A 17,705-nucleotide genomic window follows, 5' to 3' on the forward strand; every position below is an offset into this window, starting at 1 on the left:
GACATATTGAGATTTAATTATTGTTTGTAGCCTTGTCTATATTCCTGAGGAATTCTGGTCTTTCTGCTTACTACCTTACTATCCTTATTTAGTGGAGGATTAAGATTGTAATTATAAACTAAATTGAAAGAATGTCATCAGAAAAATAAGAAAGAAAGGAGGAGAATGGTTGGAAAGTATCATTATGTTCTTAAAATTGCATATATGAAATACATGCAATATATTACCTTTATATTAATTATTAATTAATTTTAAAATGTAGACAAAACTCCAGCCAAAAATATTTGCTAAATGAGTTAATTTTTAACTAGAAAAATGTAAATCTCAATTCCATGTTCATATAACCCATTTTTAATTTTCACCTGCAGTAATTTATTAGACAATGAATAAAGTTTTCTCCAATCTCTGAGCAAAATATTTTTAAAAGTCAATTCTTCAGTGCTCTTCTGTGGACATAATGAGCAGATTTCCTTTATTTTTTTAGTACATCAAGGAGAAAAAGACAAGTTGTCTTTGGTACAAAGCTTTGTGATATATTACAGTGATTGGTGGACTCAAAATTATTCATATTTCATCATGTTTTCTGGGCATATGTCTTTCTCCACTTAGCATGTATCCTCCACAATTATATATCCTGACCAGGAATGTTATTCCCCAAATATTTTAAATTCAGTTTTGTATGAGATTAATTTTAAATAACTCAACACATCTTCATTAAAATACTTCCCACATTTTGTGGCATAAACTAAAAATGTTTCATAATATTGTTCTCTTAAAATTGCAACAAAAACCTCTGTGAGACTATACCTGCATAATAAGTATATCTTCTAAATGTTATACAAAAGTAGAGATTAGGCAACCTATTATTATATTATTTCCTAGTGTAGCCATGAACTTATCATCAAACATCATATAGATCACATCCATTTTTGGTGAAGAAATTATTTTCCTTCATCAGGTGTGAGCACTGTGTTTTCATTGACCACTGTAATTATAAATAAGACTTTCTGGTTAGCAGTCATCGAACTAATAGATAATTCTGGTAAAAATTTTTGTAAACTTCACATCATTTCTTTCTTTGAAACCTTTAAAAGACTTGTCAACAACTTCATACTTCTTAATTTGAAGATTGAAAGTTTTGGGTTTGTGAAAAACAAAAGAGCATTTTTGTAATTTTAAATAAATAATTTTGAAGTGTGCTGAATTTCATTTTCTGTTATACAATCCAACTTCAGTAAAGTAGTAATTGCTTTAAATGAACTTCTCCGCAACTTCCACATACAGTAATTGGGCTTGAAGCTATTTCTGTTTTGTTTTTCATTGCTTTTTCCAAATAAGCAAACAATACTCTTGAAGGAAAATGATTTTTAATTAGTTCAAATGTAAATGTAATTGTCACCACCTTGGATAATGTCACATTTTCTGTAACAATGTATAATACTGCTTACCTTTTTCAGAATATTGTTGAAATTATTAAATGACTTGATATTTGCAGAACACTTAGAAGTGCTTGTATGCTTGTATATAATACAAGATACTACAGAATTGTTTTCTGTTATAATAATATGGCATTGTTTCTGGCTTACTCATTTACCTGTTGCCTGCTCAAATATGCATTCAGAGAAGCCAACACTGTATTTTCCTTTGTCAACTCTGCTGTGGCGATTTGATCATACAAATTAGCATCCCTTATTGGGGAAATACATATTTTAATGTAACCTAAATCTGTATTAATTTTATATTTGCCTTATTGACTCACTCAACAAATGTATATGGAATGCGTCAGGCCCTAAATAGGCATTAGGCTGCTGGTTTCTGTCTCTTTGAGTACATAGAGTGTTGATGCAAATTGTGCTTATTGTCCACCAACAATTTTCTTTTTTTTTTTTTTTTTTGGTTGGAATTTTTTTCTTTTTTTTTTTTTTATCTTTTATTTAATGAATATAAATTTCCAAAGTACGACTCATGGGTTACAATGGCTTTCCCCCCCATACCGTCCCTCCCACCCACAACCCTCCCCTTTCCCACTCCCTCTCCCCTTCCATTCACATCAAGATTCATTTTCGATTATCTTAATATACAGAAGATCAGCTTAGTATACCTTAAGTAAGGATTTCAACAGTTTGTTCCCACACAGAAACATAAAGTGAAAAATAATAGATGATTTTTTTAAATGATGATGAAATCAGATCAGACCTATTGTCATGTTTAATCCCAGTGAGAGTCAAGTTGGGAATTGATAATTTCTTTTTTTTTTTTCTTTTTTACAGAAGATCAGTTTAGTGTACATTAAGTAAAGATTTCAATCGTTTGCACCCCCATAGAAACACAAAGTGAAATATACTGTTTGAGTACTCGTTATAGCATTAAGCCTCAGTGTACAGCACATTAAGGACAGAGATCCTACATGAGGAGTAAGTGCACAGTGACTCCTGTTGTTGACTTTACAAATTAACACTCCTGTTTATGGCATCAATAATCTCCCTATGCACCAGTCATAAGTTTCCAAGGCTATGGAAGCCCCTTGAGTTCTCCGACTCTTATCTTGTTTAGACAAGGTCATAGTCAAAGTGGAGGTTCTCTCCTCCCTTCAGAGAAAGGCACCTCCCTCTTTGAAGACCTGTTCTTTCCACTGGGATCTCACTCACAGAGATCTTTTTGCCAGAGTGCCTTGGCTTTCCATGCCTGAAATACTCTCATGGGCTTTTCAGCCAGATCCGAGTGCCTTTAGGGCTGATTCTGAGGCCAGAGTGCTATTTAGGACATCCGCCATTCTATGAGTCTGCTGAGTATCTCACTTCCCATGTTGGATCACTCTCCCCTTTATTTATTCTATCGGTTAGTATTAGCAGATACTAGACTTGTTTATGTGCTCCCTTTGACTCTTAGTCCTTTCATTATGATCAATTGTGAACTGAAATTGATCACTTGGAATAGTGAGATGGCATTGGCACATGCCACCTTGATGGGATTGAATTGGCAGAGTGGACAGTGAGAGAGAGAGAGACAGAGAGAAAGGTCTTCCTTTGCTGTTGGTTCACCCTCCAATGGCCTCCGCGGCCGGCGTGCTGCGGCCGGCGCACCGCGCTGATCCGATGGCAGGAGCCAGGAGCCAGGTGCTTCTCCTGGTCTCCCATGGGGTGCAGGGCCCAAGCACCTGGGCCATCCTCCACTGCACTCCCTGGCCACAGCAGAGAGCTGGCCTGAAAGAGGGGCAACCAGGACAGAATCCGGCGCCCTGACCAGGACTAGAACCCGGTGTGCCGGTGCCGCAAGGCGGAGGATTAGCCTAGTGAGCCGCGGCGCCGGCCCCACCAACAATTTTCAATTCTGTGTCTTTGTTCATACTATTTCCTCATTTTATATATTTAGACTACTCATCCTTCAAGATTGAATTCAAATCTAGTTTCTTTAAAGCTCTGTAATCTATGTCCATGAAAATCATTTTGGGAAGCTTGTTAAGTCAATTCCTGGGCCATAATTCACATGATCTGTTATGCTATATTCAATTTGTTGATTCTGATGCAGCTGACTAGTGTATCGCTATGGGGAGATTCATAATCACTCTGGAGTGATTTCCCTATAACTTATTTTATGTGTGATTTATTTGGTCACACTATACTAGGAATTAATAACTTTTATAATATATTTTATGATTTCAAATGTATTTTACATATATTATATTTCTTTTTCTTAATATTCATGTGTAATAGGTGACCAGCTGTTTTTATTATTAATCTCCACTTTATAGATTCAGAAAGAGATTTAAAGAGATAAAGTGACTAGTTTATTTCCTCTAAAGCAAAGATTTGAAACAAACTCCTAAAGCATTGTAACAAGTCCATTGTTATTAAATTTTTATAATAGCACTTATCTATTCACAGTTGAACCTCATCTCCCTAAATTGGTATTTATTTATTTATTTTTAATTTTTGAAATTTATATAAAAGGAACACATTTCATATATACAGTTTTAAGAAAATAATGATATTTCCCACCCTACACCCCCCCTTTCCCTTGTTTCCACCCTCTCTCCTCCTTCTTTTCTTATTATTTTAATTTTTGCAATACCCCATTGGTACTTAAAATCCTTTGAAGCAAGAATTGTATACCATATTGTGTTGTATATATAGAATGCCTAAAGAGGGTCTTATATACAAATATAAGCATTTGTTGCTTTGATATATAATTTACTAAGATAAATAACTTTATACATTTCTTTCAATATATGAATCATATATTCATATTAGTAATATTTGAACCTAACTCTACTTTTCTTTTTTATTATGGAAGTTTTTTAAATATATACCATGCATTCTGTGGGGTTACTTTATAAATCCAGTCCTCAAGTAAGAAAATAGCATATTTCTTAAATAATGAACAAGGTTTTTATTTTGCTTTGTTTCATAAATGTACCATATGAACACTATTGAATGGTAGAGAATTATGCTTCATCTCCTTATTATATACCTATGTTTAATTTACTCCAGGGATACCTGCCTGTCTTAGCTGGTGCTGGAATGCAGATGATACTGTGGCATTTATTTCCCACAGAGGTCCACTGTTCCTTTGGACCATATCAGGACCAGATAGTGGAGTCACTGTACATAAGGAAGCCCATAGCTTCTTGTCTGATATCTGTATATTCAGGTGGCATACCCAGAAAAAAGGAAAAGTTGTGTTTGGTCATATTGATGGAAGTCTATCAATTTTTCAGCCAGGTAAGAATTGAATTACTGAAGTCTCTTAAACTATATTTTATTATCATGCATAATTTCTTACTTGCAAAGTATAAGCCCAAAAGGAATAAAATTTTATATAATATTTGTGAAAATATTATACTGCATTGTACTGATTTCAAATACTGCATTGAAGGAACCTTTATTATAGGCACTGTAATATATTCAGTTCAATTGTACAGATTTTTCTTTGAAGCAAATCAATCAGTTGTCTCAAATTTTTACCTTTTGTCAATTATTTTTTATTTATTATTTGTGAGAAAGCATATTTTTAATTTACATTTTAGTCAAAGGATTATTGGCCCCACTAAATACAAAGTTCAATAAGTATAAAGATCATAGTCCAGCAAGAAAATAGGCAAAGGCTGGAAACAATAGTCGGATGAAGAGATGCCCAACTTTCTTTATTTCTGCACACTTATTCAGAAAATAACCTGGGGGCTGGCGCTGTGGTGTAGCAGTTTCTTTTTTTTTTTTCTTTCACTACTCATGTATAAATTGTGATTATAAAAATGATAAAATGAATGAGAAAGAAATAACCATAAATGTGGATGTGCTGTTTGTAATGCACGCCCCTGATCTATTTATTTATTTATTTATTTATTTGACAGGCAGAGTGGACAGTGAGAGAGAGAGACAGAGAGAAAGGTCTTCCTTTGCCGTTGGTTCACCCTCCAATGGCCACCGCGGCCAGCACGCTGCGGCCGGCGCTCTGTGCTGATGCGATGGCAGGAGCCAGGTGCTTCTCCTGGTCTCCCATGGGGTGCAGGGCCCAAGTACTTGGGCCATCCTCCACTGCACTTCCCTGGCCACAGCAGAGAGCTGGCCTGGAAGAGGGGCAACCGGGACAGAATCCGGCGCCCCGACCGGGGCTAGAACCTGGTGTGCCAGCGCCGCAAGGCGGAGGATTAGCCTAGTGAGCCGCGGCGCCGTTCACCCTGATCTAAGTACTTCAGTAAACTAACTCATTTAATCATTTTTATGTTCATTTCTTATAGTTTTTAGGTTATTTTTCTACTAGATTGTAGGTATTTTTATTATTTTTTAAAATTTCTTATATATTGTTTAAAAAAGGATTTATTTATTTATTTGAAAGTCAGAGCTACAGAGAGAGAGAGAGAGAGAGAGAGAGAGAGAAGAGAGAGAATATCTTCCATCTGCTGGCTCACTCCCCAAATGACCACAGTGGCTAGGAGTGGACCAGGAGTTAGGATCTTCTGGGTCTCCCATGTGGGTGCAGAAGCCCAGGTACTTGGGCCATCTTCTGCTGTTTTCCTGGGCATGTGATCAGGGAGCTAGATCGGAAGTGGAGCAGCCGGATCTCGAACCTGTGCCCATGTAGGATGCCGGTGTCACAAGCAGCAGCTTTACCTGCTATGCCACAACACCAGTTCCCATATATTTCATATATAAAATTTTAAACCCCTGCCTCCCTCCCTCATTCCTTTTTTTGTTGTACTTCTTAATTTTCGTAATAACATACTTTGAATTTACTTTATCATTACAGGTTTAACCCTGTGAGGTAAGTATTGTCATATCATCCATTACAAAAATAAAAAAACTGAGGGACACAGAGGCCCAGTAGCTTAGCCGAGAGCACAAAGCCAGTAAGTATGAAACTAGGATTTGGGTCTAGACAGCCAGCTCCAAAGTCTATGCTTTAATCACTATATGATGTTTTTCATTTCAGTACAAGTTTCCCCTATTCCTGTGCTGCTGAAGCTCAATGAACTTTGTAATTGTTGACATAATCAGCTATATTATCTGTGTGTTTTTTTTCTTTTGCAGTTTTTCTAACAAATAGGAAAGCTATTCAAGAACCTTAAGATTGCAAAAGCAAAGCATTTGCATATGACCTTCCTCACTTTGACAAATTCTCCTGCATCCATATGTCAGTTATGTCTTCTGTATCAAAAGGCCAGATTTGCATTCTCAGTGTTCTCAGAGCTTAGCAATACACAAGGAGAAATTTAGTATGATTGTAATTGAGGAATTTTTTAAAATAATTTTATTTATATTTTAAAGGGAATAAAAATCAGAAGCATGTTCTGAGACCTGAATCTCTTGAAGGAACAGATGAAGAGGATCCAGTTACAGCCCTGGAATGGGACCCACTGTCTATAGATTATCTCCTGGTGGCTAATTTGCATTATGGAATTCGCCTAGTAGATTCTGAATCACTTTATTGCATAACAACATTTAATTTCCCCAGTGCAGCAGCTTCTGTTCAGTGCTTAGCATGGGTTCCCAGTGCTCCTGGGATGTTTGTAACTGGAGGTAAGCTGACTGCCATCATCCAGGTTTGAACTGTCTGTATATTCTTTAATAGAATCAAGTAAATTGTAGCAATTTGTACAAAGTTTATTAATATATCTCAGATATTATCATCTATCTTGATAAATACCCAGTTTACATTTATATATGCTATATATCATTGACATAATGAGAAATAAAAATTAAATTAGATTCTTGTGTTTCTGGAAATTTCTGGAAATACGCTGCAATATTAAGAGTGTTGTGATGCTTACATTTCAGGAATTGCTGGTTGTCAGTGAAGGTACGGACCAGAAAAAAAGTTTGCCTGAATGGGAACACTGTTAGCCTCAGCAGTGATTTGATAGCCTGTGATACCAAGGCAGACCTGAACTTTCCTAGACAGTGGGAATTATGACTTTGCATTAAAAGCATGCCTAGATTTCCTAATGGTTAATGGTCTCCTAACATGAGAGCAATGGCAAAGCTCAGTGATGATGAGATATGGCAAGATGAGACAATTTAGGAATAGTAGCTAGAAGTTAAATGACTTTTTACTTTTACTGTTAAGTTCAGAGAGGCTTCTAAAGAGATAGTACACTGTCAGCCACTGTATAAATAATCCCCATATTTGGTTAATATAAACTAATACATAAAAATTCTTTATCCTATCAACATTCTTAGAGAAATGTTTTTACTTCTTAAATTCTTACATTGTACATGGGTGTAGATAGTTTTTATGTATCTTAATTGCCTTTAATTTTACATTATATAATTAATACGCATGAACATTTTAATGTTTATTCTTATTATTGAAATATACTTAACATAAAATAAATTAACCATTTTTAAAGTATACAGTTCAGTGGTTTCTAGTATATTCATAAAATTGTACAATCATCATCACTACCTAATTCCAGAATATTTCCTCTTCTCCTCATCTCTAACAAGCCCTGTACCCAATAGCAGTCACTCTTCAATACTCCTTTTCCACAGCCCCTGTTGCACAAATGCGCATTTGTAAACCACTAATCTGCTTTGTATTTCTGTGGATTTTCCTGTTTTAGACAGTCCATGCAAGTCAAAGCATTCAATATGTCTACTTTTTTGGCTTCTTTTACAGGAAAAAAAAAGTTTTAAGGCTCTTACATTTTGCAGCATGTATCAGTACTTCATTCCTTTATATTTAATACATATCTGTTAAAAGCATTTGCCAGGTTTTAGTTATCGATTCATCAGTTGATATACCTTTTTGTTTCCATATCAATGCTATTATGAATAATGCTGCAATGGGCATGTATGTACAAGGCTTTTAAAACTTTTAATTGACACATAAGAATTGTTCATCTGTATGGGCTACCATATGGAAATTCAGTATACACACACACACACACACACATGTATACACAATGTTTAATGATCAAATTGGAGTAATTACAATTTCTGTCTTCTTAAACATGCATCATTTCTTTGTATTGGGAGCCTTCAGACCCCCTCTATAAAGTACATAGTAAATTGGAGATAAACTATATTCTCTCTACTACGATTTTGTCTTTGTGTACCTGGCTCATTTCACCTGACATAATATCTTCCAATTTAATCCATGCTGCCACAAACAAACGACAGGATTTCATTCTTTTTTATGGCTGAGTCGTATCTCATTGTCTATCTACATATGCCACATATTATATAATCCCTTCTTCTGTTTTTTGGACACCTCAGTTGATTCCACATTTCAGTTTTTGTGAATAGGATATAATAGCGTTAGAGTATGTGTGTCTCTGATATATACTCATGTATTAGTCCATTTTCTATCATTATAACTAAATATCTAGGGTGGATGATGAATAAAGAGGTTTATTTAGCTCACACTTTTGGGGATTTAAGGTATGGCACTGGTATCCACTCAATGTGGCAAATCCCTTATGGCAGATGGCCTCGTGGTGGGAGTACATGGAACAGGCAGAGAGCACATAGTAAGCTAAGCAAGAGAACAGGGAAGGTTTAATCTTGCTTTTTCAGAGCAACCTTCTTGTGAGAACCACTGTGGTCCTGTGAGAACTGTTAATTCCTCTTGAATTTCATTTGCAGTACACTGCAGCACTACCCCACAAATACTGTAATGGAATAGTAGCTGTTTATTCTTTGTTGTGGCCCTTGTTTGTCAGAGGAATGTGTGTCCAGCACCTCTAGTCAGCTATCTTAGTAGTACTCAAAGTTATGTAGAAACTTTTGTATGGATATATGGTTATCATTCTGTTGACTAGCTACCTAGGAGTGGAACCACTGGGTCATAGAATTCCATGTTTCATCATTTGAGGAACTTCCAGACTGTAGGCTAAATGGCTGTTAATGTGACATTTTTGGAAGGAAGAGAATTTCCTAATTGGTCTTTGGGGGTGTTTAACAATTCTTATTTTATTGAAAGTGGACAGTGAAGCAGTTTTCAAACATTCAAAACAGAAATTATTATTTAATTCCATAATTAGATTTCCTAGAACACATGTATGTCAGTGAAGTGTTTTTTTTGGTAGTCACATTGTTGTGATCTTTATGGGAGGAAGCTGTAAAGGCAGGCAGTTGCTAGCCCTATAAATGGGATTGGAACAGAAAAACAGTGAAACTTGCCAAAACTGTAAATATTCAATTGTATTTCAATGGTTTCTTTGATTGTGCTACTTTATAGTATTATTACTTGAAAGATGTTAATAATAAATGTTAAAAATCTTGAAAGTTGAAGCTTCTATTATTTTTATATCTAGGTATTGTAATTTCAGGCAAAATTTTTAGCATGTACTTTTTTCTGATTTGAATAGATTCTCAAGTGGGAGTTCTACGCATTTGGAATGTTTCAAGATCAACACCTATTGATAATTTTAAATTAAAGAAAACAGGATTTCACTGCTTACATGTGCTTAATTCTCCACCAAGAAAAAAGTGTATGTAAAATTATCAGAAAAATTTTAATATGTTAGACTATCCTATTTTCTATAATTATTGATAGTGATTTAAACATATCAGATAGTATCAAATGCTACTTAAAAGCAATTTTAAAAAATAATATTTGACAATAAGTTTTCTAAAGGAACCATGAAAGCCAAAAAATGTATAATATTACTAAATTGAAAATATTTAAAGCCATTTTATATTTATAAATGCTACTAAGAATATTCAGATAATCTCAATTTTGGATATGAAGATTAAATGGAAATATTGGTGAAAATAAGTTGGAAATGCCAGTAGTGATGAGATTAAATAAGACTAGTCTAAACCAAGGGACTTTATATCTTAAATATGGCTTGTATATTATCTTATAGCTATAACTAAGCTAAAATAATCAAAATATTTGTTATAAGATCTAAACTATTGTTTCATGTATTCACCTGTTGTCACTGAGTTAGTAATTAGCATTACAGATATCCTATATCATCATTTATTTTTGTGTATTTTTATGATTATCACTCATTTCTTCTGTAATTAAGAAAAGATATCTGTAAGCTATAGAAAAATGTGGAAAATTAATGGGATACCTAGCATTAGAATTTCTTAAATGTAAAAAATAAATTGACTATAAGGTTATTATTGTTTGCATTTTGCTTGAATTATAAAAAATATATAGTAGAGTATTTAGTGGTTGAATATTAAAGGTAATTGGTTCCTCCTTATTGACCACTGTCTAACTTTAAAATATATTAAGTAAAGAGCAAGTGTTATTAAAATAAAGTTATTTTCATATCAAATTTAGTGGTTAATGGCAACTTGTAGAAACTCTCTGTGTTATAACTTCCAGCCTTTCCAACCTAAATTTGTCTGTGGAGTTCTAATACATTTACAGCTTGGAAACTCCAGATGTGGATTTATTAGCAATGGAGAAGTAATACACTGGAGACCTGCATGTTGTTTATGCATCCTGCATTCTTCTTTTCATTTTTGTGGGTTTCTTTATTTAGTAGCCAGTAACTTCCGTATCCTAAAATGACTGACATATCATAGATACTTTTCTTTTATATATTATTTTTCTCATTAAAAGGTAACCCAAGTCCATTAGACATAAATCAGAAAATATTAAGAAGCACATAAAAATCATCATTTATTTTTTAAGATTTATGTATTTATTTGAAAGTTAGAGTTACACAGAGAGAGAAGGAGAGGCAGGGAGAGAGAGAGGTCTTCCATCTGCTGGTTCACTCCCCAATTGACCGCAACAGCTGAAGCTGCACCGATCCAAAGCTAGGAACCAGGAGCTTCTTCTGAGTCCCCCACACACGTGCCAGGGCCCAAGGACTTGGGTCATCTTCTGTTGCTTTCCCAGGCTATAGCAATGAGCTGGATTGGAAGTGGAGCACCCGGGACTTGAACTGGCTCCCATATGGGATGCCAGCACTTCAAGCGGTGGCTTTACTCACTGTGCCACAGCGCTGGCCCCAAGAATCATTTTTGAATAATGTTTTTCAGGTCACTTGTTGTTGAGTTCCAGGTTTTTGTCTTCAATTTTTAGTGTAAGACAAGTATAACCAAGCTCACTTGTAAAGCTGAGATTTTAAATATATATATATATACACAAATTCCCCCAAAAAATGGATTACAAATAGAGGTTACAAATGTATTACAATGTTACTACAAATAGGATTACAAATGGATTACAAATATAAAGGTTATAAAAAATTAGAAAACACAGTCATAGACCATATGAATTTTTAACCAGACTGTCAACAAAATTTCATTGAACCAAATCGACTACTATTAAATGCCGCTTTTTTTTTTTTAAGATTTACTTAATTATTTGAAGGGCAAAGTGGATGAAACTTATATAACAAACAAAATTTAAAAATTTTTTTCACTGATTTGGATATTAGTGGGAAAGAGTTACCTGCTTTGAAAGAAAAGAATTCACATTTATGTATGTTTATGGGGAGGGTTAAGGCTACAATGTCAGTATTTTGAATAAAGATTATAATTAAAAAATAATCATGCTGTGCTTTACTTTATGGGGAAATATACAAACCAGATATTCTGAACAGATTGTGATTCTTCATACAATAATTTTTATCCATTTTGCTCCTTTACTCCATCTGCTCTTCTATACGCCTCTTCAAAATAATATCCAATTTGTGCTTATATTCCCATTTACTTTGGTTATGCCACAGTGTTCATGTGGCAGAAAATGTAATTATTGCCTAAGGATTTACTGAGTCGCATTCTCAAATTTAAAACAAATTAAGGCCATAGTTTCATTCCAGTTGGAAGCTGGTGATATGAATACTTGTTTTTTTCTTCTTTTTTAGTTCCAATCCAATCTCCAATCAAAAATCATTATACATCCTCTACCAGCGAAGCAGTCCCATCACCAGTTTTGACACAGAATCAAGCATTTTCTCTTCCTCCTGGTCATGCGGTTTGCTGTTTCTTGGATGGTGGAGTTGGACTTTATGATATGGGAGCCAAGAAGTGGGATTTTCTTAGGGACTTGGTATGTCTGTGGTCATTCCTTATATTACATGTACTTATTTTGTGTAAACTAGTATGTGATATTTACTTTTATCAGTATAAGAATATTGTTAAAATTATATTGTAAGCAATGATTTTGTCAAGACTTTATCTTAATTGTTTAAAGATTTTAGAAAAATGTATAGAAATAAATTTTAAATATTAAACTTTAAAATTTTTATTTGAGATGCAAAGAGACAGATATACATATATATAGAGAAAGAGAGCTCCCATCCACTGGAAGCTATAAAACAGTTACACTAGTAGAAAAAAATCACACAATTTGAATCCAGTAGATTTTCTGTCAAGTATATAGCTACACTTTAATATTTTACTTAAAGTCTGTGTTAAATTTATAATTCCAATAAATCTTAAAAAGATGTTACTTAATTGTAAATTATTTTCATTGCTTTTCTCACTTTAAAAATGTCTACCAGTAGACAGCAAGCAGCCATTGTGTTCCTTAGACTTTTTCACATCTTAACACATCCCCAAATTTGAAATTGCTGAAAATATTACTAGAAACATCTCATTGTGATCTTCTGCTCTATTTAAAGCATCTACAACGATTTCAAATTATATAAGATAGAAAAATATTACTAATATACATTCTAAAATTTGTACTTATGTTTAAATGTTTGCTTTAATAAAATTAACAAAAGGGCTATAACATTGTGCTCTTCATCCATAATCTTCTTGCTGATAAGAAGAAAACAGGAAAAAAATGCATTTTTCCATCATCTGCAAATTTTAAGGTTTCCAAAAATAAAATTTGAAGTCATGGCAGTGAGATAACATTTTAAAATTCACATACAGACAGACCCTGTCTTGAATATGTTCTTAACACTGGAAGTGACCAAATGGAACAATTCAAGCTTGGTGAACATTTAGTCACTATAACAACTTGTCTTCCTTCCCTCTTGCTAAGCCTTGAAATATTTTCCCCTAACCTTTTACCTAAAAGATATTTATAGCAGTGTTGCAGTTGCCCAGGATTGTGAAATCTGACATTAACTGAAGTACAAAGATTTTAAAAGTCTTCCTTCTCTATTTTTACTGTATTAGTTGTAGAAGAGAAAGCCCTGTCCCTGTGTTTAAACTTCCTCCCTAGATTCCAACATTTTATAATTTCTGCTGCTTAAATAGGAGTTTCTATTCCTATTCTCCAATACAAGCATTGTTCAAAAATTAAAGGAAAAATGAAACAATAATATGTTTATTTTGGTAGAAAACTTTTTGAAATCTATGCATGGTTGCAGTTGTTTCATAATACATATTTTACAAGAATTTCTCAAGTCTCCTTATATTTGGAAGAAGAAAACTTGTAACTCTAGCCATTTAAGTAGTTTTTTGTAGATTTCCCTATAGTCACGTAGTGATTCGTAGTAACTTTAAAGATACATACACACACACACATCTGTATTTACCACTTTATAGTCTTCTGGGTGTTTGGGATCCAAATGACTAAGTAATGGCAACAATTTTTCAAGTCTCAAGGAATAGAATTGCTAAAATATTTTCGAACACTGCTCAGTAATAATTGTGTCATGCTTGATTCTTTCACTTATGCCAAAACTATGACGGAATCTTGAAGTATGTCGTTAGTATTTATTTTTTATTTTTTAAAGGAATATTTTCATTAGAGAGTTTCAGTCAGTTTTTTCTTGGCCTTCTATTATACTATTAATCTAGTAACTATTAAGAGTCCATTGTTTCGGCCGGTGCCGCGGCTCACTAGGCTAATCCTCCGCCTTGCGGGCGGCAGCACACTGGGTTCTAGTCCCGATCGGGGCGCCGGATTCTGTCCCGGTTGCCCCTCTTCCAGGCCAGCTCTCTGCTGTGGCCAGGGAGTGCAGTGGAGGATGGCCCAAGTCCTTGGGCCCTGCACCCCATGGGAGACCAGGATAAGTACCTGGCTCCCGCCATCGGATCAGCGCGGTGCACCAGCCGCAGGGCGCCGGCCGCGGCAGTTATTGGACGGTGAACCAATGGCAAAGGAAGACCTTTCTCTCTGTCTCTCTCTCTCCCTGTCCACTCTGCCTGTCAAAAAAAAAAAAAAAAAAAGTCCATTGTTTCATAAAGTACTGGCATATTATTTATGCATTAAAACATAAGAGAAAGATGCTTTGTATTGGATGAAATTGAAAAATGGCACATTTCAACATCTTTGTATTTGGTTGCTGACTTAAACAGTTGTGATTGTGTAGAACCCATGTCTATACAAAATATAGATTGAACATCCCTAATCCAAAAATCCCAAATCCAAGATACCACAAAATCTGACACTTTCTCAATGTTGACATTTGTCACAAATGGAAAATTTCACACTTGAGTTTATGTGACAGTTTGCAGTTGATGCATGTGCACTAAAAATATTGTATAAAATTACCTTCAGGCAGTGTGTTTAAAGTATGTATAAAACATAAGTGAATTCCATGTTTAGGTTTAGGTCATATGCCCAACATATATCATTATGTCTAAGTGACTATTCCAAAATCTGAAAAAAAATCCAAATTCAAAACAATTGAAATCTGAAACACATCTGGTTCTAAGCATTTCAGATAAGGGAGACTCAACTTTTAATGCAAATTATAGCATAGAGAAAATTCAGTCACAGTGATAAATCCAATTTTCTGTATATTTTGTTTGTCTATATATCATTGGATTAATATTTGAGACACCACAGTATTTGTGTCAACTTGATCAGATATTATGGTTTGTTTATTATAACACAGATTTTTCTCGATAGTTGTGACATTTCATAATACATTCCTAGGGACATGTGGAGACTATCTTTGACTGCAAATTCAAACCTGATGATCCAAATCTTTTAGCAACAGCTTCATTTGATGGCACTATAAAAGTCTGGGATATAAATACATTAACAGCAGTGTATACTTCTCCGGGTAATGAAGGAGTTATTTATTCCATTTCATGGGCTCCAGGTAAGAAATATTTTATTAAAATTGAGAATTAAGTTACTTATCTGAGTTTTATTTTCATTTATATTATTTCTTTCCTTTTGATGTCTTTGTTGAGATAACTGTAGAGGCAAGTGAATACCAATGTTATTGGTTGGTCAGTTTTTGAGAGGTTCTAGAATATACTACATATGGTGATACTTTGTTTCTGAGCCCTTTTGTATAACTGGGTCACATGGAAAAGATACATCTATTTGTAGCTATATTTATATAGCTATGCCTTTAAAGATACAGCAACTTTACATTATAAAAATTTTCCTGAAATTTTTCATGTGAATCAAATTTATGAAAATAATAAATCTATTTTCAGAGTTTATAATAGATTACTTTTTCTGTTACATCTGTTTCATAAATATTAATGATTACATGAGGGTATTTCACAATGTTCATGGGAAAATCGAACTAAAAGATAATTTGCAATTTCCACGAACTTTTGAAGATCCTTTGTGTACCAAGTAGAATTAAAATTGTAAACATGTAATTCTATATGAAATACTTTTCCAGTATTAAAAACTTCTATGGCATAATAGGATCTGTTCTTTGATGTCAGAAAGATGCAACTCACACTACCTGTACAATCCAGAAGAGAAGAGTTGTCCATGAAAACCTTTGACATTAACTCTCAAAATGCTATTTCCCTATAACAAATTATTTTACACATTAAAATGGATTTTTATCTTTATAAAGTGTGTATATATATGTATAAATACTTTACTTAATGTTCCTAATAGTGATATATTTATTTAATAACCACTTAATAATCAGTATGAATCTTATCCTTAAATATTTTATGAAAAAATTTTTATTTGAAAGGCAGAGTTACAGTGAGAGAAGTGAGAGATCTTCACCTGCTATTTCACTCTCCAAATGCCCACAATGGCTAGTCTTGTGGCAAGCTGAACTCAGGAGCCAGGAATTCTGCCCAGGGCCTATCATATGGGTATCAGGGGCCCAGGTACTAGGATCTTTATCCATCACTTCCCAAGCACATTAGCAGGAATCTGGATCAGAAGCAGAGTGGCCTGTCCTCAAACCAGGCACTCTGATGTGGGATGCAGGCATCCAAAGTAGTAAAGAACCTGCTGTGCCCCAATTTTATCCCCTCTTTATTTATTTATTGTTTTAATGAAGCCATCAGGCAATATGGAGTCACTTCAGTTTCTCCTGCCACTTCATTCCACACTTTTTTTTTTAAGATTTATTTATTTATTTATTTGAAAGTCAGAGTTACACAGAGAGAAGAGAGGCAGAGAGAGAGAGAGAGAGAGAGAGAGAGATAGAGAGAGAGAGGTCTTTCATCCAATGGTTCACTCCCAATTGGCCGCAACAGCCAGAGCTGCACCAATCCAAAGCCAGGAGCCAGGAGCCCGGAGCTTTTTACAGGTCTCCCACACGGGTGCAGGAGCCCAAGGACTTGGGCCATCTTCTACTGTTTTCTCAGACCATAGCAGAGAGCTGGATCAGAAGTGGAGCTGCCGGGATTCGAACTGGTGCTCATATGGGGTGCCAGCACTGAAGGTGGTGGTTTCACCCACTATGCCACAGCACCGCCCCCTCCTTATTTTTAATTTATGTCTGCAAATGCAGGGATTCTCAACCCTGAATTTATGGGTATCTGAGGATTATAAATATCTTCAGAGAGTCTAGGAATCTCTTGAATTTTTATAAGTATTTTTAAGTGAATGGATGTGTAAACCTGTATCTATCAGCATATCATAATGATCTGACAGAGCAATTTGTGACACAAATGAAGGTAAGGATCACTGATTTTATATGTGCTTCATCTTCCACAACCAGAGATATTGAAAGGGTTCTTACAACTCTTTTCTTTTCTTATTTATTTATTTATTTTTGACAGGCAGAGTGGACTGTGAGAGACAGAGAGAAAGGTCTTCCTTTGCCATTGGTTCACCCTCCAATGGCTGCCGCGGCCAGCGCGCTGCGGCCAGCACTCCGCACTGATCCGAAGGCAGGAGTCAGGTGCTTCTCCTGGTCTCCTATGGGGTGCAGGGCCCAAGCACTTGGGCCATCCTCCACTGCACTCCCTGGCCACAGCAGAGAGCTGGCCTGGAAGAGGGGCAACCGGGTCAGAATCCGGCGCCCCAACCGGGACTAGAACCCTGTGTGCTGGCGCTGCAAGGCGGAGGATTAGCCTAATGAGCTGCGGCGCCAGCCTCTCACAACTCTTAATAACAATGTTTGTTGCTTTAACTAAAATGTATCAAAGCCTGCATTCTTAATTATT

The 17,705-nt window shown here is 35.0% G+C and overlaps 1 protein-coding gene across 3 annotated transcripts in view; it reads left to right on the forward strand.

Moving 5' to 3' along the window:
• WDR17 (WD repeat domain 17) overlaps positions 1-17,705 on the forward strand; it is a 107,508-nt gene that overhangs the window by 39,710 nt on the left and 50,093 nt on the right. For all 3 annotated transcript variants that reach the window (XR_016229932.1, XM_051832508.3, XM_051832497.3), the window contains 5 exons: positions 4,491-4,721; positions 6,765-7,016; positions 9,809-9,931; positions 12,278-12,462; positions 15,256-15,424. Coding sequence is in view for 2 of the 3 variants with exons in the window: in XM_051832508.3 (XP_051688468.2) it covers positions 4,491-4,721; positions 6,765-7,016; positions 9,809-9,931; positions 12,278-12,462; positions 15,256-15,424 (960 nt within the window). In the remaining variant the exon portion in view is untranslated. The remainder of the gene's footprint in view (positions 1-4,490; positions 4,722-6,764; positions 7,017-9,808; positions 9,932-12,277; positions 12,463-15,255; positions 15,425-17,705) is intronic.

Source organism: Oryctolagus cuniculus, chromosome 2, assembly GCF_051225735.1.
Source record: "Oryctolagus cuniculus isolate XC-2025 breed Fujian yellow rabbit chromosome 2, ASM5122573v1, whole genome shotgun sequence".
Lineage (NCBI taxonomy): Eukaryota > Metazoa > Chordata > Mammalia > Lagomorpha > Leporidae > Oryctolagus > Oryctolagus cuniculus.